Source organism: Marmota flaviventris, chromosome 6 (genome assembly GCF_047511675.1).
Source record: "Marmota flaviventris isolate mMarFla1 chromosome 6, mMarFla1.hap1, whole genome shotgun sequence".
In the NCBI taxonomy this organism is placed as follows: domain Eukaryota; kingdom Metazoa; phylum Chordata; class Mammalia; order Rodentia; family Sciuridae; genus Marmota; species Marmota flaviventris.
In genome coordinates, this window is record NC_092503.1 from 61,658,215 (window position 1) to 61,684,290 (window position 26,076).

The 26,076-nt window shown below is 33.3% G+C and overlaps 1 protein-coding gene across 3 annotated transcripts in view; it reads left to right on the forward strand.

Moving 5' to 3' along the window:
• Positions 1–86: 86 nt before the first annotated feature.
• The window catches only part of Ascc3 (activating signal cointegrator 1 complex subunit 3), a 364,887-nt gene continuing 338,897 nt past the window's right edge, over positions 87–26,076 (forward strand). The window contains exons 1-3 of one of the 3 annotated variants that reach the window (XM_071613181.1): positions 87–371; positions 14,617–14,747; positions 18,201–18,351. In XM_071613181.1, the coding sequence (XP_071469282.1) occupies positions 14,658–14,747; positions 18,201–18,351 (241 nt within the window). In that variant the 5' untranslated portion in view covers positions 87–371; positions 14,617–14,657. The remainder of the gene's footprint in view (positions 372–14,616; positions 14,748–18,200; positions 18,352–26,076) is intronic. The other 2 variants (XM_071613180.1, XM_071613179.1) reach the window with 2 other exon arrangements.

Consider the following 26,076-nt stretch of genomic DNA (forward strand, 5'->3'; position numbering starts at 1 on the left):
CGGGAGGCGGGGCGGCCGCGCGCGTACGCGGGCGGGGGCGGAGGGCAGCTGAGACGACGTGTCGACGTTGGCGCCGGTGCGGGCGATGACGTGTAGGCCCGCGCCGGCTCAGCGCCTTCACTTCTTGCCGGGTCTGTGCGTCTGTCCCGCGGTGGGGCAGCCCTCGAGTGTGGTGCCTGGTGACTGGGAGTGACCTCAGAAGGGCCCGCGTGGGGCGCGGAGGAGAGGGGACGCGCAGCTGCCCACCGGCATCCTCGTCACGGCCCTCCGCTCCCCACCAGGCGTGGGAAGTAGAGATAAAACCGAAAGGGAGGGAGGCGCGGGGCCTGGAGCGGGCGGAGTGATGGGAACCGCGTGAGCGCGGCCAAGAGGTGAGGAGGTGGAGGAGTGGGAGGGAGGAGGAGAGGGGTGCAGCGGTCGGGGACTGGCGGGAGGTGGGGCCGCAAGACCCCTGGGCCGGCCTTAGTCAGACTGGGCAAGCCCGGACCTGTCACCCCTCTCCTGGCCTGGGACGCATCTGCCGGGACCTATCCCGGCTCAGTCCAGGAGTTTGAAGGTGGGGGTGGGGATGAGAAGAGCCACTTACTTCCCAGGTGTAAAGGCCACAACGTGGCCACTTGGGGTTATTCTTGTGTCTTGTGTGTGGGTAATTTGTTTTCATTATTATTATTTTGGTTTCAAAGCCGTGGTGAGAGTTTCCTTTGGTTAGATTTTGGGAGGAAAATCTGCCTCCTGGTATATCACCCCCTGGCACACACACACTGAAAAGTGAACAAACTGGGTAAGGAATTTTCTATGGTGAACTGTGGATGAATTTAGCAATTAAGGAGTCTAGAATGACATTTTGAAACAAACAAATTTGTTTATTTGTGTGCTAGGGAGGTGACATGGATATGAGGGTGGTTTTAAAAGATAGACTACATATCATGAATTAACTTATTAATGGAATTCAGAATGCTCTGGTATTTGTTATTGTTTGGTTTAAAAGAAACATAATTTTAGCGACAATTAAAAGTTTGACATAAATGATATCACATGGGCAGTTAAAATTGATAATCTTACCTAAAGTTATGGTTAGATTGAATAGTAGATATCTCCATAACCAGATTTCATGTTTAATTTTTTTTCTGATTATCACAAAAAGAAAGCACAAAAGTTGAGAACTCAACTTTTGATATTAGTCTAGATTGTGCTTCAGTCCATGTTACACCGTTTATTTTTAATGAGGTTATAATAGTCTTACATGAGGAAAATGATTCCTAGAGATGCCAGTTAAGTTTACGCTTTGTCTTAAAGTGACTTAGTTTTTATGACTTAGCTTTCTTGATCCCTGTTAGTTTTTTTGTCATTCATTCATTCATGTCTTCAAATGTGTCAAGCAATATGCAAATCTGGCAAATAAAGATACAGTCTGTGTTCATGGAATTTTGTATAGTAGTGGCACCCTTTTAAGAGTGAATCTTGACAAGGATTCTTTTTCATACCATGAATATCTAGTTGATCAAGGCAAAGCTTTTTACAAGAATATACTATTATAGATGTTTATGTATAACTGGCATTTAAAGAGGAACAGCATTAGTTGATATTGTCTTTGGTTAAAAAGACAGAATACATGCTAGTGGTGTGCCCTTTAAGAGGAGTAAGTTTTTCTTTTTGCAAAGTTGGTGTAAATATAAAGTTCACAATTGGAAATCTACCAGAAAAAAATTAATATTTTTCCATTCTGTACATTGGTCTGATTAATTTACCATATGTTAATAACTTGTGATTTACATACGTAATAACATAAAGCATATTTCTCAGGGACATGTCTAAAATAATTTTATTACTCAGTAATACCTTCCTTGAGGAGATAGTTGACATAAGCACTTTCAGCATGAAATATGTTGTGATATAAGGTGGTATAGTTTTCAACTTTAAGATGTCTACCTGAAATTGAAATTTTAGCAAAATCAGCATTTATTGATAGAAAAAGTACAGAATTATCAAGGAGAGTAAGATGCATATTAAATATCCCTAATCCCCAAATCCAAAATCTGAAGCATTTTAAGCTCTTACATGAACATCATAAATGGAAAATTATATACCATGAAACTTTTTTCATGGACGAAAACATTAAAAGTACTATATATAAATTTTCAGGCTGTGCATAGTGGTGTGTACCTATAATCCCAGCTACTCAGGAGGCCGAGGTAGAAGATCACAAGTTCCAAGCAGCTTTGGTAATTTAGCAAGACTCTCAAAATAAAAAGGGCTGGGGATGTAGCTCAGTGGTAGAGCAATCCTAGGTATAGCAGAACAAAAAAGTACCATCTCATTTAAGTCCTACATTTTGCATGTGGATGAACAAATGAAGATAAATCTACTATTTGTTTTCATTTTTCTATTTACTCACTATGTTTTACAAGTTTTCCTATTTTTATGCCATCTCTAACTTTTGATTCAAAGATAATACAATTTAATTCATGTTTGAGCATTGTGTTTAGTTAGATTTTGAAATGTGAAAGGGGCCTTAGAAGTCATTTTGTAAACCACTTTCATTTTATTGATGAGAAAATTGATACTAGAGAAGTTGGCTGATTTTCTACCATGCATGAAGCAAAAAATGGCACCAGAACTTAGTTTTTCTTATTTTTATTTTACTTCTACTATATCATTCTGCCTCTCCTCATTGTTATCTGACTAGACTAATTCTTGGGGACCTTTTTAAATCAAGATATAATCTCATTTATCTTGCTGGTTTCAGTATATTTTGACTAATCTTCCTCTGTTTCTCTGATTAATTCTCCAAAGAGGATTTTTAGGAATTGCATTCATTATCCGAGGTTTATAGTAGTAACATGGAAAATTAGGTTGAAATTTGGAGAGGCACATAATAAAAATCCTAGTAACGAGTAAGAAATTTACAGTTAACAATAAGAAATTTTAGGATATATTTTAATAAGATAATTGCTGATCGGTGAATATATATATATGAAGAAGGAGAAGTTTACACCTACTTATTTAATCACTAAACCAAAGATTGCCAAACTACTGAATCAGAATTCCTAGCGATGGTGTCTAGAAATATGAAAGAAACTCTCCAGTGATTATAAACAGTTTGTATTTTGGGGTAAATTCTACTTTAAACCTATGAACTCAACAGCTCTTACTTTAGGATACTATCTGTTTTATTAAACCTGAACTTCAAAAGAAGCAAAGTAACTTCTCAGGATTATAGAGAAGCAGTTGCTAATGTTTTGTACTATTTTCAAAGATTTGTTAGGTCATTTTAAATTAAGTGAAGGCTAGCAAAGTGTTCAGTTATGGGTAGCTAAGAAATATGATACATAGAATTTGATAAGAGAAAGTGCAAATTCCTTTTTCCAAGAGAGGAAATTCATGCTTACTGCTGAAATAGCTCCTCTAGTTAGGAAAATTTTGTTTACTCTTTTTTTGAAAGTGAATAGAATGCCCTTAGGCTAATCAAATGGAATGATATGAAGATGTTAAATTCTCTTAAGCATAAATAGAAATAAACACACCTTTATCTTCATTTAAGAAACTTAATTATAAAATTCTACGTAAATTATTTTGAAGTAGAAATTTATTTGGGGGTGATAACTCAACTTACAAAATAATTTCAGTATATCTTTTCCAATTTGAATGCATTTTCTAAAATGAGGCCTGCTTTGGAGTAGTACCTTTAACACTAAGGAGTCTTACTGAACATTCTCCAAGGAGTGAAGGAAGCTTTGCAAAAATAAAGTATTATCTTTATTCTGAGGATTGGAGTGGTAAGGAATGCCTAAAAATCACTTTTGGGTAGCTTCATGGTTTCACTCTGAATATACATCATCTAGCAAATATTTACTAAGTTCCTAAGCATAGGCCAATAACTACACAAGGTACTGGGGAAAAAAGCAAAAACTACACTACTTATGATCTATTGAAGACCAGTGTGAGGTTCCTGGTTTTGTAGGACTCTTGAGTGTACTGACCTGAGACAAGGACTTGTCACTCATTCATTGAATCTGAAAATCAGCTTGGAAAGAAAATGAGTACACTGTTAGGAAGTTTAGAGTGGATGATTTCACTCCAACTATTCAGAGCTAATGTATTCATACATTATTTATTAAAAAACAGAATATTGGAAAAACATTGATAAGATGCTGAATCCAATGGATATTTGACCTCATGTAATATTTTGCATGGTTAACTACTACTCTTTCTTTTCCTTTTGTTTTGATGATATCACACTTCTGGTTTTCTCTAGTCTTTTTGGCCTCTTGCTATTCAAAATCTCCTTTATAGACCTTTTCGTTATTTATTCCTTGAAGGCTTGTGCTTCTGCACCTTCTGTCTTTTCTTCTTAGTCTTCATACAAATCTGTGGGTGATTTTCCCCGCAGTATTTACAAGGGTAGGCACTAGATTGATTTTTGCTAGCTTGGTCTACCCAGCATGCTGTCTAGCATGTAGTAGAAATACCAGTTAAGAAATATCAGTGAAATGAGTAAAAGCTGTTTTATTCATCTGCTTATCCTTCCTAGCCCACCTCTGTCCTAGGGTTTAGCAACTATTGACTTTTCTTTTAACCTTACTTTTTCTTTTCTGCTGTATTGTTTGAGACATGAAAATGCTTGCCTAAATATTAATTTTGGAATTGTCTACTTGTACAATTTTGAGTTCTTTGAAAGAATGGCATCATCAGTTGAATAAATCACAACATGTTAGATTTGGGGGAAGACATAAAAGCTTTTCTTTCATGTTTGAGCATATTTTCTACTTTGTAAAAACATTTTATCTCAGAAGATTGAATAATCAAGTTTCTGTGAAAAAATATTTTTGGGGTCTTTTGAAGATGATATAAATAGATGTGTAGGAACCTAAGTAAAATACTGCCCCATTTTGTGGCAGTTTTGTCTTCACTTTGTGCTTTCTGTCAATTCCTCCATCCATTCATTACATAAAAATTTACTGAGGACTTCCTATGCCTTAGACACTGTTTTAAGTGCCATGGATATTGCAGGGAGCCAAGTTCATAGTCTATTGGATGAAGTGGACATAAACATGGAAAATAAGTCATAAGTGCTGTGGAGTAAAGTGGATTAGGTACAGAGAAGGATCAAGGAGGGGGGTGTTATTTTGTATAGGATGACTAAGAAGTCTTCTCTGTTAAGATATTTGAGCAAAGACCTGAAGGAAACAAAGGAATTGTTTATGTGGTATCTCCAGAAGGAGAAATTGATGTTTATATCATTGGAAGGAAGGGCAATGTGATGCCATAAAGAGCAAGGAGGAGCATTTAGGAGGTCAAATTAAAACAGAACATTCCTTCAGGCCTTTGAAGATAATCCAGAGATAAGATTTTAAGCAGATAAGAGAGCAACAGTGTTTGTGAGGTTTTAAAAAAGAGTTATTCTATCCAGGTATGGCAGTGATTCAGGATGTTGAAGCAGGAGGATCTCAAGTTTAAAGCCAGCCTCACCAAATTAGTGGAGGCCCTAAACAAATTAGTGAGACCCTGTATCAAACTAAAAAATAAAAGGGCTGGGGATGTCGATCAGTGGTTAAGCACCTCTGGGTTCATTCCCCCAGTACCCAAAACAACAAAAACAACAACATCCAAAAAAGAATTATTTTAAAATAAAGGGTGGAAAAAAGACAAAAAAACAAAACAAAACAAAAAAAAAACAACATTTTTGTTTATATGCAGAAACTAGATGTTTGGAATTAAGAGTGAAAACAGGAAGAATGAATAGAAGGCTATGAAGCACACACATTTCTCTACAGACTTACAGAATATTTCTAACACCATATGTGCACTTTTTTGTTTTACATTGACCAGTTCTCAGATACCAATTATGTCCTACAGTTAAATTTAATTCTGTCACTATCTACCTGGAATTATCCTCATATCCTACAAGTTAAAGGCTCACTTCAGATGCCATCAGAAGTCTGGGCCTTCTAAACATCTGACTCATTTGCTATAAATCCAGGGTTCCCATTACACATTGTTTGAGTTCAAAAATTTGCAAGAATGACTCAAAGAACTCAGGGATGCACTTTACTTGTATGAGGATACAGATGAAGAGATGCCTAGTGCAAGGTCTAGAAGGGACCCAACCTCAAGGAGTTTCTGTCCCTTTTGGAGTTGTGGTGTGCTGTTCTACAAGCTGGTACGTTGTTTCACCAACATGTGAGTTCATCATTTCTTCTTCAAGAGTTTGTTGTACAGAGTTTAATTGACAGCTTCTCAACCTCCTGCTCCCAGAGATTAATGGGTGTTGCTGGAAATTCCTAGCCTTGTAATTACTTGGTCTTTTAGGTTACTGGCCCAACCTGTCACTTTATTGTCATAAACTCAGGTATGATCAACAAGGGCTTGCTATGAGTACAAAAAGAGACTCCCATAATTCAGGAAATTCCAAGGGTGTTCTGTGTTGGAATCCCAGGACAAATACCAAATCTGTTTCTTTTTTGGGGTGTGGGGGACTGCTGATTAAACCCGGGGTGCTTTATTACTGAGCTACATTCCCATTCCTTTTAATTTTGAGACAGAGGCTCATTAAGTTGCTGAGGTTGTCTTCAAACTTGTAATCTTCCTGCCTAAACTTCCCTAATCTTTGAGATTATAGGCATGTACCACCATGCCTGTAATAACTGAGAAATAACATTGGATCTAGCAATGCTGAGGTTATTTGTGACTTTAATAGCTCGAATAGTAGAGGAAAAAACCTTATTGGAATGGAATTTTTGCTATAAATAGGAAGCAGAAAAGTGGAATGGTAATTGAAGAGGGTAAAGCAGAGATTTTTAAAATATGAACGCCACTACAGCATGTTCTTAGGTTTGGGGAATGATTTAATGAGGAAGAAAATATTACAGATAAGGAGAGAGGGGATGGTTTCAACATAGTATCTTTTTATCATTTGTTCCCAGGACTTAAATAATTTTTCATGAATAAATTAACAAATTCATTTATAAAACTATCATCAGATGCATTTTTTTTTAGATCAGTGCTAGATAAAAAGTGGAATAAAGAACATTTTAGTAATACCTTTTTTGGATTGTTGTGAGAATTAAATTATAGTTTTCCTTGGTTGGATTACCATCTTGAGGTTATTCTTTCATCCTCATTAACTTGTTGTTTCCTAAGTCTTTGCATTTTCCTTATAATTCTTTACTAATCTTTTCTTTGCTTTCCTTTTTTCCCATGTGAACTTTTTAAAAAAGTTCAAAAATCTGAGATCCCTCTTATGGATTAATTCTTAGATGTAGAAGACATATTTGTTAGTAAAGTGAAGGAAGGATTTTTAAATGTTTGTTGCAAATAAAATTCAGAATATGGAGTTAAATTTAAATTTCAGGTGAATAACAAATAATTTTTTACTTACTAAAATCATTAGGAGCTATAGAATATGGAGTATTTTAAATTTTTCCAAAAAAAGTTGTTTATGTGAAATTCAAATTTATCTTTACATTTGTGTTTTTGTTAAGTCTGGCAACTACAGTTTAGAGTAAAGATTTTATGATTCTTAGTGTGAGAATAGAAATGCAAAAGTATATTATCAGTGTTTGGGTTTTTCAATCCTGGCAGTGAAATCACATATAAATGAAGAGCAGGAAGGGGGAGTTACTTCAAAAAACTGATGTTGCTGGGGCTGGGGATGTGGCTCAAGCAGTAGCACGCTTGCCTGGCCTGCAGCCCAGGTTCGATCCTCAGCACCACATACAAACAAAGATGTTGTGTCCGCCGAAAACTAAAAAATAAATATTAAAATTCTCTCTCTTTCTCTCTCTCTCTCTCTCTTTAAAACAACAACAACAACAAACCTGATGTTGCTTTGCCTGAATACTTTAAAGTATGAACTGAACATAGAAGAGTATAGAAACCAAGGACACATACAGATTTGTAAGACTGGAATGCCTGTCCTTGAGAAAACGTTAGAGTTAGCAAAAAGCAATTTTCAAGCTGTTGTTATCCCCAGTCTGTTTCTTGGGGCATGCATGTACTTGGATGTTAAAAAGAAAAACAAAAAAGGCTTATTTATCTATTAAGTCTGCTTCCTCCTTTTATACCAAAGGGAATGGAGAGTGGACTCTGGATTGGAAAGGCAGAATTGATTTGGACAAAATTGAAGTGCATTATGGGTGAAAATATTAAAAGAGCCTCCCGATGGTCAACATTCAGATGTTTAGTTTCTTATAAACCTGAGAATTTTTAGAGAAATGTTTTCAAAACCTATAGGGTGCCAGACATTTAGTTTGATGCTTTCATAATCATTATCTCTTATTAGACTCTGTTTACTTAAAAATTATTATATAATATTTCAATAATATGGAAAATTTTCAGAAAATAATGTTAACACTTTACTGCATACCCAGATTTAACAAGTATTAACTTTCATTTGCATTGGATTTTTCTTTTTGAAAAAATAGCAGCTTTTGTTCCTTTTTGTCACTTCACTCTTTCCTCAGTCCTTGAAGCTGGTATATGAGATTCTCATGTATGTTTCTACATATTTCTGTATAATGAGATATAAATCAAGGCATACTGAGGAGGACTGATAGAAATGGAATTGATTAATATAGTGAGGAAAAAAGCTTAGAGTAGGATGACAAATGTCGTCAGCTGTTTTAGAAGCCATTTATGCAAATGAGTGCTTAGATTTGATAGCTTACTGACATTAGATAGTACAGATAATTTTTGTAGAAGTACTTTGAGACGAGAATGCAACATACATTGAGTTAGTAATTCAATTTATGATCTATGCTTTTTGAAAACTTCTGTAAACATTGAAAAACATAGTGTTTAACCTATACAGATGTCATTTTTATTAAAAAGTTACCAAAGTATGTCAAGTATAATTTTCAAATATTCAATTATTTTCTCCATAAAAAATGTTAACTTGCTATCTTTAGAGAGATACATGACATAACTGTTTGTTAAAGCTTCATTCTATAATTTTTAAGCCATCAAAATGTGAATTAGGCCAGGTACAGTGTCACACAGCTGTAATTCCAGCAGTTTGGAATGCTGAGTCAGGAGAATCACAGGTTTAAAGCCAGCCCCAGCAACTCAGTGAGGCCCTAAATAACTTATCTAGACCCTGTCTCAAAATAAGAAGGGCTAGGGATGTGGGTCAGTGATTAAGTGCCCCCTAGGTTCAATTCCTGGTACTAAAAACAAATAAACAAAAAGGTAAATTTAAAAACATGTTTCTAATGTTTGATACTTTTTAAAAGAATGTTGATTCTTTAGTAATTAATTTTTTTAAAGTAGGAGGTATCATTCATTCATGACTGACAAAACCTGTTTGTATTTTTTTGTTTGTTTTGTTTTAGTTGTAGACAGACACAATACCTTTATTTTATTTTATTTTTATGTGGAACTAAGGATTGAACACTGGGCCTCAAACATGCTAGGCAAGTGCTCTACCACTGAACCCCAACCCCAACTGCAAACCTTTTTTTTTTTTTTTTTGCCCCCCGTTTTATTATTTATAATTTGTTGCAAAGAAAAATGGCTTAGAATTTTTAAATGTGGGAATGAGAAAAATGGGCTTGACCTTTTCAAAGATTTCAGTTTAGAAAGCTATAACTGTATGGAGTATGATAGGGAAATGGCATGTCAGCTCAGAATGAGGCACACAGAAAATGTTTCTATGGATTGTATTTGTCAAGACACATTTCTGATTGATATAACGGAAGAGATTACCCTGTTTCTATGATTAGTTTATTATAAATTACATCATAAATATCAAATCTACTAGAATGTCATGTAATTTTAGGTTATACAATACATCCTTTCAGGAAGATCAAGTATGTTTTAATCTGCTTTTTCACTGCTGTGACAAAAAAAAAAAAAAAAAAAAAAACCCTGACAAAAACAATTTTAGAGGAGGAAAAGTTAAATTGGGGCTCATAGTTTCAGAGGTCTTAGTCCACTGACAGCTAACTCCATTGTTCTAGGCTAGAGGTGAGTCAGAAGGTCACCAAGGAAGGGTATGGAGGAGGAAAGCAGCTCAGGGGGTGGTACCAGGAAGCCAAGAGGGGAGGAGAGGATTCTAATTTGTAATACCCTGTGAGTTAGTTCTCTGTTTTTCTGTTTCTTGTTTACTGTGCAACTTCATTTGAGTCCTATTTATGAAAATTTGGCTTCCAGTTTTCTATATTTGGGAGGCAGAGGTAGACATTTCTTTCATTATCACCATGTATATGTCAACCTCTTACATGGTATTGGGATTAGAGCTATTTATAACAAAAAACTAAGGTCATCATATCTTTAAATTTGGAGTAACACTGATTGAGAGTAAAAATGAACCAAATTTTTAAATGCTTCAGGAAAGGAATGGTGCTCTATATAATTGTGTCACGGAGGACTGTAAAGTCAGGAAAACCCTTTCCTTCTCAACATCTAAGGCTGAGCATCACTAGAGTTTTGGTTTGGTATTAAGAATGTATCTCTTGAGAAGATGTATTCAGAGTTTTTGAGTCAAATAAATTTTTTAGCCTATGTTCCTTGAACCTTTGGAATGAGAATTATGTTTTTTAGACATAATCTATTATAGGTCATTTTCCACTGGGACCAATGGGGAGAGAGTTAATATAAACACATGTGTAGTGGGTCTGTTCCAGATTTTCTTGAGACTGATTTGTGTACTTATTTGATCTTTGTGAGGTGTTTATTCAGACTCTTGTTGTCCTCATAAGAAGCTGAAATATTCTAGCCACTTGTTTTCCTAAAGACATTTAAAGAAAATGATTTTCTTATGCTTTGTGAAAAGTAAGATCAATATAACTGTAGGGGATCTTCTATAGTATAAATACTGATTTGTGGTTATTTGCTTGTCAAGGCTTCTCCACTTGCCCCAATCTTTGGGTGGGAACTTTGATTTGTATGTAGTTAGTTGAGTAAGTTAAGAGAATAAGAACCCTATACATATTTTTTTGTTTTTAAGAAATCATTATATATTTTGTATTACATGAAAAGTACATATGTAGGTATGTAATTGTCTTTCCTATGCTTCCTTTATTCTCTCTTTTCCAATGTGTTTCCTAACTTAAATGGGAACTGTTTTAGTTAGCTTTGCAACATTGTGATCAAAATATGCAAGAACAGCTTATGGGGGAAAGTGTATTTGGGGATCATGGTTTCAGAAATTTTTGTTTATTGATGGTGGAGTCCATTGTTCTGGGCCCAACGTGAGGCAGACCGTCATGATTGATGGACATGATGGAGGAAAGCAACTCACCCCGTGGTGGCCAGGAAGCAGAGAGAGAAAGCCCAAGAAGGGGCCTGTCGGGAAGAACAATTCTTCCAGGACATATCCTCAGTGACCCATCTCCTCCATCTGTACCCCATAGTTATCATCCAGTCAGTCCATGCAAAGTAGGATGGACTGATTAGGTTATAGCTCTCACAGTCCAAACACTTTACTTCTGAAAGTTCCTGCATTAACATAGGAGCTTTTGGGGGCACCTTATATCCAAATCTTAACAGAAGCTGTTCAAGAGCACTTGCTTTTTTCTTAAGAGTGAGGTGGGATCTAAAGTGAACTTGTGCCTTTACCACATAAATCAATGCTTTCAAAATGTAACATCGGAAAAAAGACATGATATATGGAATATTCTACCTCAGGCATGGTCTTATAAACAAATGGCTACTTGCACCACTATTGAGGCAGAATATTTTTAGTTTAGTGTCAGGGTCTTTGAAGACTTTAGAATGCATCTTTGCAGCCCTTCAGTGTGGGTAGAAAATTTAAACTCTAGTGTTCTAAAACATTTATTTTTATTTTTTAAAATATTTTTTTAGTTGATGGGCCTTCATTTTGTTTTTTATTTATTTATATGTGGTGCCCAGAACCGAACCCAGTGCCTCACACATGCTAGGCAAGCGCTCTACCACTGAGCCCCAGCCCCACTCCCCTAAAGCATTTATTGTATGCCTTACTTATTTGTGTGTGTGTGTGTGTGTGTGTGTGTTCTGGGGATTAACCGGGTTTAGGAGTGCTTTACCTCTGAGTTACATCCCCTTTTTTAAATTTTTGTTAAAATTTTTTTTGAAACAGGGCCTTGCCAAGTTGCCCAGGTTGGCCTCAATCTTGTGATCTTTCTACCACAACTTTTTGAGTTGCTGGGATTACAGGTGTGTGCCACTATGCTCTCAGCTCCTTAGTTTTCTGTAGATGATTCGAGCTTTGTACAGTCCTTGAGAGGATTAATAGAAAAAGTCATTCAAGATACATTCAATCATTCAGTAGAATTTAATCATCTCACAGAATCCCATTGATAAAGGCTGGTAGGATGTATACTACACATGAATTTAAAATTTTTTTTTTTTAGTTGTATATGGACTCATTGCCTTTTATTTGTTTTTATGTGGTGCTAGGATCAAACCCAGTGCCTCACACTTGCCAGGCAAGTGATCTACGACTGAGCTACAACTCCAGCCCCACTGCACATAAATTCTGACTCCCAATTTCTTACTAGATGGGTTTCTTTTTCACTACTGACTTGGGGCAAAACTGGTGATTTAAGGATGAAGGACACCATCTCTAAAACAGTGGAGTTTTTGCTTCATCTGTGAACTTGTTAGAAATGCAAACTTTTATGCCCTAATTCAGTGCCGTGTGATCTTCCATATCAGAAAATTGGGGTAAAGATTAAGGTGGTAGGGCTCAGCAATTTGTTTTAGAAAGCCCTCTAGGTGACTTTAATAAATAATAAAAATTGAAAATTTCTGCCCTATGCTGTCCACTAATTCCCTATGTCATATTTTTCCTCTACATGCTTCAGGAAATATGTTGCTCACTGTTAGAAAAATTCATTTATAACTTTCTGAATCATCTTAATTTCCACAAATGCTCTCCTAAATTCATTCCCAATGGGCAGTTGGAATCTAAAGTTGGCTACCCTAGGGAGTTTATTTGCAAATTTTTTGGACTGAAATTCTCCAGTGTGATGTAGATTCCAACTGGTTTTTTAAAAGTATGTTCACATACCTGTTCCTTACTGATTTGCAGTGTAATTATGTATGTTTGTAGATCTTATCATTTTGTTTCTGATTTTTAATCTTACTATATTTTGCTCAGAAAATGACCTATATCAGGGGTCAGGAAACTAATTTGGTCACTCTGAGCCCAAATATACTTTTTATTTCTTTTCTTTCTTTATTATTGGCAGTGCTGGGGATTGACCTCAGGATATTGTGCATGCTAGGCAAACACTGTACAACTGAGCTTCTTTGTCTGTGACGTGTGCTGGATTATTTCTTTAGTGCTCTCTTTCAGGTCATACTTTTCCTTTTAGCTGTGATTAATCAGTTCTGTAGTCTATCTGTTGATTGTTTTCAAATTTAACAATTATATATTTTTATTTATAAAATATATTTTCAAACCCTGCAAGTTCTTATTCAGTATTTTAAAAATCCTTCTTTTATTTTTTTTAATCTCAGTTATGTAATATCTAATTATTTTAATATATGAGTCAGATTTTCTAGGTATTAAGCTTTATAGAGATTTAGTTAAGAGGAACAGCAGAAGCTGGGAGTGGTCTAAAATATCTTGTATGTTCCTTGCCCCCATCCATCTGTTTTTTTTTCCTTCTTATATTGGACAGTTTTGGTCAGATAATTGTTTGTTGTGGAGAGGCTATCCTGTGTTTTATAGAATGTACAGCAGCTTCACTGACCTCTACCCATCAGAAGTCATAGACCACTTTCACTTCCTTTCTAATTGTGATAACTCAAAATGTCTCCAGATATTGCCAAATGTCCTGTGGGGAGTGGTGTGGAGAGGGAATCTAGTTGAGCATTGTTGTAAGACTTAGAAAACTTACTTGACATTCTCTGGGGATTTTATAACTGTAAATAGTAGTTTTGTTCTAATAAGCAATCTTAAGCCAGGACAATCTTAAAAAGAGATAGATAAGGATTCTCCAAATGCAAATATTATTAAATCTATTTGCCTGGACATTGGTTGTTTAATTGCAAGCATGCTAACAGAGACTAGACATAGTTATCAGACTTTCTTTTTCCCTGGGAGTTTACCATCACCAGCTGCTTTGATTCTTTTTTTTTTTTTTTTTTTTAATCCAGTCTCCTGTTCCTATTTTCTCCTTTTCTCTGTTTTTCTTCCTTTTTTTAATTGAAAAAAAAAATTATTGAGTACCAAAAATGTTCCATGTTAAGAAGCCAAATATATGAACATCAGTGGGAAGAGCATTACAAACAGAGAAAACCACTGGAAAGTTGTGTAATTTGAAATCAGTGCATGTAAAATAAAATTGGGGAAAATATTGTCAGTTTTCTTCATGTCTTTATATTATTGGTAGTAGTAAAACAATATTTGAGGCTTATATTCAAATACTGTGTAGAAGTCATTTTGAAGTAATAGTATAATAATATCCTGAAACAAATATCTATTTGTTCCTTTTTCTTTTCTGCAACCATAGTAAATGTGTTATTTAAAACAAAACAAAATGAAACAAAAAAAACCTTCAAGAGTTGGAAATGTATCAGGAGAATTTTTAACTGTTTTTTCTCCCCCTTGCCTTGTATTGGTCAGTTTTTTGAGTCGATTATACCTCCCATTTCTGAACAGATAAATATCATCTTATTTTGTTTCAGTTTCAGGTTTCTCATTGCAGGGATCACTGATTGAGAAATAGATGGCTTTGCCTCGCCTCACAGGAGCCTTGCGCTCCTTTTCAAATGTTACCAAGCAAGATAATTATAGTGAAGAAGTGGCTGACTTAAAGGTAAGTTTTTTAAATGAGAACTCTTATAGAGTATGTATATATATTTGACATTGCTTTTTTGTTTTTTGTGCTAAAATGGAAGGTTTATCTTGTTTGGCATGAGACCAAGAAGGAGAGTAGGTGTACTGATGTACCTATGGGACAACTTAATATTAAGCACCCATCACTGTACTGTCAAGAGGAATAATCAGAACTATAATTTTTCTGTTGCTAAGGCCCCTGGCTCAAATTATTTTGTGATATAATCCAGTAATTTACTTCTGAATTATCTGAGTAAGTTTTTAGGTCTCTGGTAAAATTTTTATCAAATAAACAGAAACAATGTGTGTACCTTAATATGAGAAATATAGATATTAATCTCTTGAGCTCAGTAGTTGGTCTTATAATTGGCTTATGCTTATAATTGGGCTTAAACCTCTTATGAGAGGTATTTAAAGCTTAAGAAAACACTTGTTATTTAAAAAGTCACTTTATGATTAAAATTTCAAAAATAAATATGAAACAAAATAAGAAACAAAAGTTTACATTGACTACAGACTCTTTAGCTTTTCTAGTAAATATCAACTACTACTTTTCATAATAACTAATATGTGGACAAGTTTCCTCATGAGTCATTTTATACAATAAATATTAATTTTACCTTTGCTGTAAATATAGATTCCACCAGGGCAAAATGGTTATCATTTTGAAATGTCACTTTTGTCTTATGAAAGGAACTTCTTCAGTCTCTGTCCTATATAGGTTCAATGAGTGTATTTTCTGTACTACAAATTAGGGTATATGGTTTGACAAAGAATTTCTCCCGATGAGTAAACTAACTTATATAAGTTTAAAAAAGTATCAAAAAATTACATGTACTTACAAATTTAATTAATATTAAACAAAAATAAAAGTATATTATGTCATGACTTACAGAAAAAAAACTGTGCATATAGTTATAAAATATATAGAAGAGATTCTTAGAAATGCCTTTGACATGTGGTGTATTAGTTTTCACAAAATACCATTGATTGGAAAGCTAAACAACAAAAAATTATTGTCTCACCAATCTGAAGCTAGAAGTCGAAATAAAGGTGTATTGGCAGGTTTGATTTCCTCTGAGTCTTCTCTCCTTGTATCAGCATGTCACTGGTGTCTCCTTAAGTGTTCAGATTTCATCTTCTTGTATGTTTATCAGTCAGTGGGATTGGGTCCATTTAAATGGCTTTATTTTAACTCAGTTACTCCTATAAAGGCCCTGTCTTCAAATACGGCCAAATCCTGAGGTACTAGGAGTTAGGACTTCAACATATAAATTTTGAGGGACACAGTTAAGCCCGTAAAATATAGATTTTGATCAGTTGGTAGATGTGAGGATGTTTGTATTACTATGATGAATTTATTTATTTTTAATGTTTAGATTACTGTGTTTCTTCCTGAATGTGATTTTGCATAGCAAAACCTGTAGCTGTTCATACCAAAATGTATTTTGGATAGTTTTAAAACCATTTATCTTTAAGTTGTTGAAATTTATTAAAAAATTAAAGTAGTATTAAGAATCAGTTGAATCCTTTAAGGACATTTCAACACATAAATAATGGACTGACTTTTCACTAGAAAAAGGATAAATGTTTAGGAAGTTTAGTCATACTATTGTGAACTTTATAGCGTTAAAGCTATACATGAACTGCACATATGAAGAAATGAGCCATGTAATAGTTTGTGAAGGATCTGGCCTTGCACTGTTCTTTTAAAAAACAGTAGTTACTTCAGGTGTTGATTCCTGACTTTATTTTAGGATAATAATATTTCCTAGTAGGTTGGAATTTTATTGCTAGAAGTCTTTATGTAGTTTTATTAATAGCCTCACTTAAAGATTGATTCTAGGAAGAACAGTTTTTAGATGTTTTTCCTCTAACAATGCAGAATTGTGTCAGATACAAAACAGTAAACCTTTACAATAGGAGCTATTTTATATTTTTCACAGCACTAAAAATAGGGTATATTCTGTACCATTAGTTAATATTGATAGTTTACACTTGAATTCTTTTCTTCTTCCTCAAGGCCTTTAGCAGGTAATTCAGAATTTATTATGGAACAGAAGATTTTAAAATTTGAAAGTGAATAAGGACTATCTGCTTGTCCCATATCATCTCATTTATTCCTTTTGGCTTTTAGTCCTTTTTTCCCCAAAAGTGGTATATATAAAAAGCTGAAACTTTTTAATCTCAGAAAATGCCAAACATGGTTGGGCATGATACACACACCTATAATCCTAGCCACTCGGGAAGCTGTGGCAGGAGGATGGAAAGTTTGAGGCCAGCTTTTGTCACTCTACTACACCCTTTAAAATCAAATTTAAAAAGTGTTGGTGATGTACCTCAGAGGTAGAGCACTTCTCCTGAATTTAATCCCCAGGACTGGAGTGGGGGTGGGGTGGAACAGGGATAGGGGTTGAGGGGTGTGTGGAGATGATATCCAACACATACAAAAGTAGAGATAAAAGTAATATGAATCATTATGGACCCATGACCCTATTGTAACAATTCCTTTTATGGCTGATATATTTCATATCTATCCTTGCCCATTCTTTCCCCACTAAACCCAGATTGACCAGCCCCATTTAAAATTAGAAAATAGGAAGGGAATGATGAATAAAGAATATCATGAATACAGTCAAGAGTAAAATTACAGTTTCTACCTGACTCGCCAGTTTTTCATTTGGTTAGAGTGTTTCATGACTTTTATCTATGGATTAAAGCCAGTGATTTGACTTAAAGTTTGTATTGCTTTCTGTAGTTAGTTCTAGTGAATGAAAAGATTGTTAGTCTCAAGCAAAGAATTATAGTATTATAGGAGAGCAATATTGACTTGAATATATTGAGATCAACTATGGAAATCTAATTATCTTTAAATGCCTTTCGTTATAAAGTAGGACATAAAGCTTTTATTTATATATATTATAGTCCGAGTGATATTAAAAATAAGCAGTTAGAAAATGGGAAGAGGGGGGCTGGGGTTGTGGCTCAGTGTTAGAGCACTAGCCTAGCTTGTGTGAGGCTCTGGGTTTGATACTCAGCATCACATAAAAATTTAAAAAAAAGAAAAAAGGTACAACACACACACACACACACAAAGGAAATTGGGAAGAGGTATGTGGGATGTTATCAGTTGTTACTATCTTCTGGATGTTGGTTTAACTTTTTACTTTGTATAGAAATTCATGATGGGTATGCATTGTAAATAAAATAAAAAATAATATTTTATTAAATGTATCTTTTAGACAAGTGAGATTCTGTGAAGTCACATTTAAATAAAGTTCATTCTGAGAGTAACTTGGATCTGAGTAGATACAACTTCAAAATCTTACGCATAGTGCCAAGTTGTATTCTGTATTGCAGAATATATGGACTAAGCTATGGCTTTAAGAAAAAATTTAACCAGTCATTCTCTGTATTATGCTATTTGTTTCAGCTAAAGCGATCCAAACTTCATGAACAAGTTTTAGATTTGGGACCGACATGGAAGAATATAGTAAAATTTTTGAATGAAAACCTGGAGAAGAGTGAAATGCAAAGTATAAATGAAGACTTAAAAGATATATTACAAGCTGCAAAACAAATAGGTATAGGTTTTTTTGTTTTTTTTTTAAAAGAACCAGACAGATTCCAAACTAGATTCCTTATAAACTATATACTATATGATGGAAAGCTAAAATTTCTTAGCAAGTATTCATAATTATGAAAGATAGTCTTTCCTCTCAAAGTTTAGTATAGAGTGGTGGGGGTGGAAGTAAACCATTAATTATAGTATAATTGGATATGAGGGATTTATAGGAATTTAGAGTATGGAGACCACTGCCTGAAGTAATGATAAGGTTAATTAAAAATTTAATATAGCTCTAAGAAACATTAAAAGCCATGTAGCTCAATCTCTTATTATAGATGACCACCTACTATAGTGAGTCATGGCATTTAATCTATCCTATGACTGTTTCAGTTCCCAACCTACACTAACATTTTCATTATTAATGGATTATAATTTGAAATTGTAATGTACTTAATGCAGGTTTTTTTCTAATGTTAAAAACAAAACTAAATGAAAGAAAAGAACTTGGTGAAATAACCTGTTTGTACATTGAAAGTCAGCATATTATTCCAAATTCTTGATTAGCTAAAAGGCATAGTTAACACTGCTGTAGTTTAAATTTTTCAGATTTAGCAGGTTTGTACCCACAGAAATTCCGAACTCATTCTCTGGCCCCATGGAATCTCCCTCCACCCTTCTCTCTGACCTCACAACATCTCATCATCTTTGCTTTCACCAGTTGTTCTTCGGACATGTGGCTTTTTTTCACTTACTCATACTTACCACACTACTGCCTGTACTGGGGACTTTGCATATGAGGCTGTCTGTGCTGGGAGTGTTATTCTGTCATAATCTTCGTGTGGGTAGATCTTTTCTTGTCAGTCTGAGCTCAACTAAAAAATCATTTCCTTAACAAAGTCTTCACTGACCATCCAATCTCAAGTTGTCACCTAGTCACTGTTTATAATAAAACTCTCAGTAACATCATTATCTGACACTTTGCTTGTTTGTTGCCACTAGGATGTAAATTTCATGATAACAGTACATTATTTTTCTTGATAACAGTTCTTCCTTAGTGCTAGACTAATGCCTTGCATATTTTAGGATCTTATTGAAGATTCATTTCTCAAATAAATGGGAAAAAAATTTCCCAGGTGATTTCTTGAGGGAAAATTTAGATCCATATCTTACTATATACTGGTTGGTAATTTTCTTTCCTTACACTAACTTTGACAAGTATTTCTATTAAATATATGTATTATCTCAAAGGAATATTTCCTAGACAGATGAAATCTTGGTATTCGATTTAGGCAAATGCTCTGTTATACCTTCGTTTTAAAGTTTGTGCTTAATTCAGTTAAATAATAAATTCGCTTAAACTAATAGTTGATGAGTAGTTAGCCACCCTTTCTGAGTGAAGATGCTACTGATACTAGAAATGTACTTAATACTTGCATTTTTGAAAAGATAGGTATCATGGGGAAAATGCTTTTTGGTTACTACTGTATTTCTTTTTTAGCGCAGATAGTTTTGGTGTAATTATATTAAAAAGGTAAAGCAAAAGAATAAATAAAAAGAATAATTTGTGTATAACATAGTATGAGACATTTGTTTAAGACCATGTATATTGATTAGTCAGAATATTAGACATTTTAAACAGGAGGAAGTGAATTCTGTGGTTGGCATATAGCTAATGGAGACCTAGAAATCTTGGATTCTTACCTTTCCTTTTGTGTAATTAAGAGGAGTGCAAGCTCATTTGAATGCCTAAAATGTCAATAATTATTGGATTACCACTTAGGAAAATAATTTGTTTTATGATAACAGAATGAAGGTTTAAAAATCTCATGAGTATTTTGTAGATGAAGAAAAAGCATTTTATGAATATTTAACATCTGTTTATGATAAAAGGGAACTTCCTTAATCTGATAAAGGTTATCTATTAAAAAAAAACTAGCAGGTGTCATACTTCATAATGCAATGTTAACATGTTCTCTGAGAAAGTGATTTCTAGAAGAGAAGAAGGGTAGGCAAGAGTGGAGAGAGGGAGGAAGGTTGGATAGCCTATACCAAAATATAGTTAGGAATAAATTCTAATGTCCTATAGAACAATAGGGTGACAGTAGTTTATTATAGTGCATATTATTTCCTAAAGAACTAGAAGAGAGGAAATCTTAGGATCCAAACAGAATATGTTTGAAGAGATGGAGATGCTAATTATCCTGATTTGACCATCCGTACTTTATACATGCACTGAATTATCACAAAAGTAGGTATCTCATAAATATGTACAATTATTGTGTGTCAAAAATAATTTTTAAAAAATAGTTTCTCAGGGCTGGGGTTATGACTCAGCAGTAGAGCGCTCGCCTCGCATGTGCAAGGCCCTGGGTTCGATCCTTAGCACCACATATAAATAAATAAAATATAAAGTTATAAAAAAAGAGAGAAATAAAGGCTAATAAATTCTAAAGAAAAAAAAAAAAGTTTCTCCTCCAAGGTAGGGAATTAGTTAAGAGGGCCTATCACTACTTCTGTTTTTTACACACTAAAAATCCTTGCTAATATAAGAAAAGGAATAAATTTATATACATAAATATATAAATGTAAATTATATATATATATAAATTTAAAGCTGCCATTACTCACATGACTATATCCATAGAAATTAATTTTAGCATGGTTAAAATAAAAATCAAGTTTGTTTCTATTAGCAGCAAACTTAAAAATTACATTTATTTAAAAAAGTTTTGTAAAGTTTATTTTACATCTACATACACATTAAAATCATCAAATCCTTTGAGTAAATTTGCCAAATTAAAAAAAAAAAAAATAAGGTCAAAACTTCCTTGTGGTGAACTAAAATTTTGTTGAGGGAAATTACACAAGACCTAAGTACTGGAGGATAAACCAAGGATTAAACATTTCACTCTCATAAAAATATAATATTTACTCAGATTGATCTACAGATTCTGTGTCATTCCACTCAAAATCTCAGTATGTTTGTGTTTGAAGCTGTGTGTTGGAAACTGACAAAATAATCAAAGTTATCATGGAAATTCAAAGGCAAAGAAAAGTCCAGTCAGCCTTGAAAAATAAAAGGGAGAACTTTAATGGATATTAAAACTTAAAGACATGAGCAATTTAGACTGTGTGGTATTGGTCCAAGAATTCACAGACATCAGTGCACGGAATAAAGTTCGGAAACTAACCCACAGGTATTAGGACACTTGATTTATGATGAAGGCCATAGAGTAGTGAGAGTAGTGAGTCTGTTTTTTCAGTATATGGTGTTGGTCAACTGGGCATATGTATACAGATAATTCTGAACAGCTTATAGAAGTAAACAAGAAGCCCAAAACAGTAAATCTTTTGAAAGATTGATATGGAATACCTTCATGATCTTGATATATAGTAAAATGTATTAAATGGAAAGCAGAATGTACAATTAAATGACATGATCAGTAAATTGGATGCCATTAAAATTAATACTTTTTTCTTGGTGCATTATAATAAAAATTATGTTATGTATTTGTATGTGCATATAACATAATTTGCTTAGTTTCATTCCCCAGTACATTAATACCTTTTATTTGTTAAGAGTAAAAAGACAAGCCATAGAGTTGGAAAATATATCTTCAAGATAAATAATCAAAAAGAGAGCTTGTATCCAGATTAAAAAAAAAGATTTATATAAATCAGTAAGTAAAGGATAGATAATCCTGTGTAAAAATATCCAAGAGCCTTGAATAAGCATTTCACAGAAGATAAACGAATGGCTAACAAATAGGAAAAAGTGCTCAACTTCATTAGTAATGGGGGAGATGCCACTACATGCCCAGCATAATGACTACAATTAAGAAGACTGACATACCAGTTGTTGGTTGAGATCAGGAATGTGAAACAAGAATTTTTCCCCACTGCTGCTAGAATTGAAGTTGGTATAACTACTTTGGGTAACTTTTTGACAGTATCTACTGTGGTTGAACACATAAAAGTTTAAGTCCAATGAAAATGCTTGTACACATATACTGAAAAGACATGCACATTCATGGCGCATTATTTGTGATAGCATACAAGTAGAAACAATTCACTAATTAAATAGTGGCATAAATTAATTGTGGTATATAGACTACCTTATAGTAATAATAAACTATAGCTAAATGTCACGTTGTAACTTAATCTTACAATGTTGACAAAAGCAACCAAATATATAAGAACATTCTATATATATGACACTGAGAACTATTTATGACTACTCTTTGGTTTTAGAAGTCAGGATAGTGATTACTTTTGATGTGACAAGGACTGGATCTGAGGTAGATTTCTGGGGGTGTGGTGATATGTTCTATTTCTGGAAGTAGTTAACTGACTTATACAGTTATTCATTTTGTGATCATTCTTTGAGCTGTATGTGGACTATATATATTCTTGGTGTATTAAATAAAAGTAAAAAATAATTATGCTTTTTAGTATAAAAATTTTTGATGAATATTTTAGCCTGATAAAATTGAAAACATAACAAATGCTTGTGTATTCACCTAAGTTTTATACTTGGTTATCATATAGTTAGAACTCCTGTCAATCCTACTCACCCCGTAGTAACCAATAGTTATATATGATAACTACATAATGAGTATTATTATGCCTGTCTTTATGGTTTTATTAACATTCGTGTATCATAAACAAATATCAGGAATGTTTTCAGATATCACATATCACCAACTATTTCAGTGACAAAGAAATCAAATTGTGTGTTAGTTTTATCTGATAAATTCCCTGTATAGTTCAGCAGTTTAATGTCCAGGTTCAAGTCTCTGCTGATGACTTGACCTTTACTTCACGTTTATTTCCTTGTATTCACCAACTGGCAGCTCTACTTGTAGATGTCCTGTGTACTTGCTTTTTTTTTAAGTGTTAAAAAGTAGACTTGATTAGGTTGAGAGTAGATATATTGTTTCTAGCTCTGTGATAATTAAACAATCTTTGGAACCCTAGAATAAACTCTATTGATTTATTATTTTGTTTTAGTTCTATAGATGGATCTAGTAAGCTAATAAGTATTTGTAACTGTATTTTTTGTATTGTGTCTTAGTTTTCTGTTTTAGGGTTCCATAAAATTCTTTTTCTATAGCTTGGCATAATTTCGGATTATTAGTTAATATACACAGACATAAATTCAGTTCTGTCAGTTACTGTTGGGTAGCTAATTAATATTACTAAATCTGTTTCCTCATCTGTGACTATAATGAAAACAATTCTTACCCTATATAGTTTTTGTGAAGTGAAGCAGTACTACAAAGTGCCTAGATGAATACCTAATGCCTATCAGTGAGTAATTTTATTGTAACGTAGATGTACTCATAGCCATTTGTAAGCAAATAGCTGTTCTGTCTAGGTTAAATGTTAAGATATGCCCAGTGATGTAGTAATATAAAGGGCAGGGTACATAGGGGTAGGACACAAATAATTCATAGAGAAGAAAACTTTGGACATAACTTGATTATGTTTTGAATATTTCAAAGACAGAATAATCCAATATATCCATTTCACAAAAGAAATTACAAAATAAAAGTGTGGATAACAATGAAAATCATTAGGACTTTGAAAATGTATCAGCTTGTATAAGTAATTCAGATTACTTGGGGATATGGAAAAGCATCTATAATTGAATAGATACCATTATCAGTGCCTGAGTTGGAAAAAGATCAAAGTTTCTTGATAGTTTGCTTTAGTTTATCATATTACTCTTTACTCACAAATTATCATTTCTCTAAGAAAACTTATACTACATTCTTTAGTAGAGGCATTTTAAAGGTTCTGAATAATTTTCTTTATGGTATATTACTAAGTATATTCATGATATATTACCAGTATATTACTAAGTATCTGATATGTGGATGCAATATTGAGATTTGTACTTGAAGTTATCTTTTTAAAAATGCTTTTTTCTTAGATATTAAAACAAAACAAAATTGCACTTAAATTTCAGTGAGTTATGTAATTTGTTTTCTGTCATAATTTATTTCCTTAGTGATGCTCGAAATAATGCTTTTATTTAGGAACTTTTATATAAAGTCTAATTTTAAGTTTTATATTAGTTGTTTGGTTACTTGGGAAGTCAAGTTGAATGTGATGTAGGATTTTATAGTACTAAAAATGGCAATATAGTGGCTGGATGCAGCCTTAAATTTGTAAGATGAGTATTCACATTTTGTAATGAATATACATAAAATTAAGTGGCTGTTTTTAAACATAGGGAAGTACCTTGAACCAATTTTAATTTCATCATCTATTCTACTATTTTTCTGTACCAACTATATATCTTCATTTGCTTTTCATTAATCATTTGCTCACCTTAATAGCAAAAGTTCATATATAAATGTAGGAATAATCTTAGCATTAGAGTTACCCTTTCAAATGTGACTATGCTTGAACATTATGCCTACTTAATATAAGGTATTGCTGGAGGTGCTTTGCACAGTTACACTCTTTAAATGAGGTTCATTGTATTAGATAACATTATTTAGAAAGTTTTAAATATATATCACATAAATTTATTATTTCCCAAAAAAAACCTTATGGTAAAGCTTACCTCTATGTTCTCTACCTTCCCAACTGTACTTGGCTTTTTCTTGTAGTTTTAGTATGTTATTTAATTTCCTTGTTTCTGAATTTCTCTATAAAATGAGGAAAATACAAGCAAGATTCATGAGATTATTTTATATACTGTATTTGTTTAAAAATTACACGAGTAGACTATGAAGGTAAATATATAGAGAAAGAAAATTATGGAAAGGTGGTATGGTATATGCTCAATTTGAATAATTGTTTTTGTATTTTGTTATGTGTAATGTACTTTGTTACATGTAATGACTTAGGACATTAAGACACAGGTTCAAATATTATATATATTTTTAAAAGAAACATTGTAATCAAATTAAAATGTCAGGTAGCTATTTTCTATTCATATATAACATTTTTATACCAGTTTTGCCTGTCTTGCTGATTTTTAATAAATTGAATGAGCTTTCGTAAATAATGTAGGATTGTAATACATTGTTTTTCACAATTGCAGATCAAGTGTTGGGGTAAAACTGATATTTAAAGTTTGGACATAAAAATGAAAAAAAATTGAGTGTTTTGAACATTTCAGTATTAAAATATAAGTAGAAAAGATATTTGTAAAACATTTTCTACTAAATGGTGAAGATTTAACTGGACAGGGAGTTTGTTGACAGCTTCTAAATTGAATGCTTATCAATTAATGATGTAAGTAGTTAATATTTTTATGTAATTTTCAGTTAAAATTTTTACTCATTCTTTTCATGGATTTCTTAACTATTAGGGCAGACTATTGAAAAGACAATTTACAATTATTTAATTCTTAATATTTTGCAATCAAAGGAAAATGGAGACATAAATTGTGTTGAGAATGATTCAAGATTGTAGCCATTCCTCAACTCTTTAATTTAAAAAAATCCATTGTATAACTTGAAGTAATAAATAAAATACCAACTATTTCATTTTGTATGCTAAAGTTCTACATAAGGTTTAGGGCTTTTTTAAAGGTTAAAGATGACTTGTAATGTGAATGCTCCAATCAGCCAGATAAATTGAATTCAAATCCTGCTCTTCACTTAGTTATTTATGGCAAGACTATTTCACTTATTTTGATTTTTTCTTAGTATTCTGAGAAATATTTTATAGTTTACTCTGCATTTCACATCTCATTGCTCACAATATAACTGTGAAGTAGTCA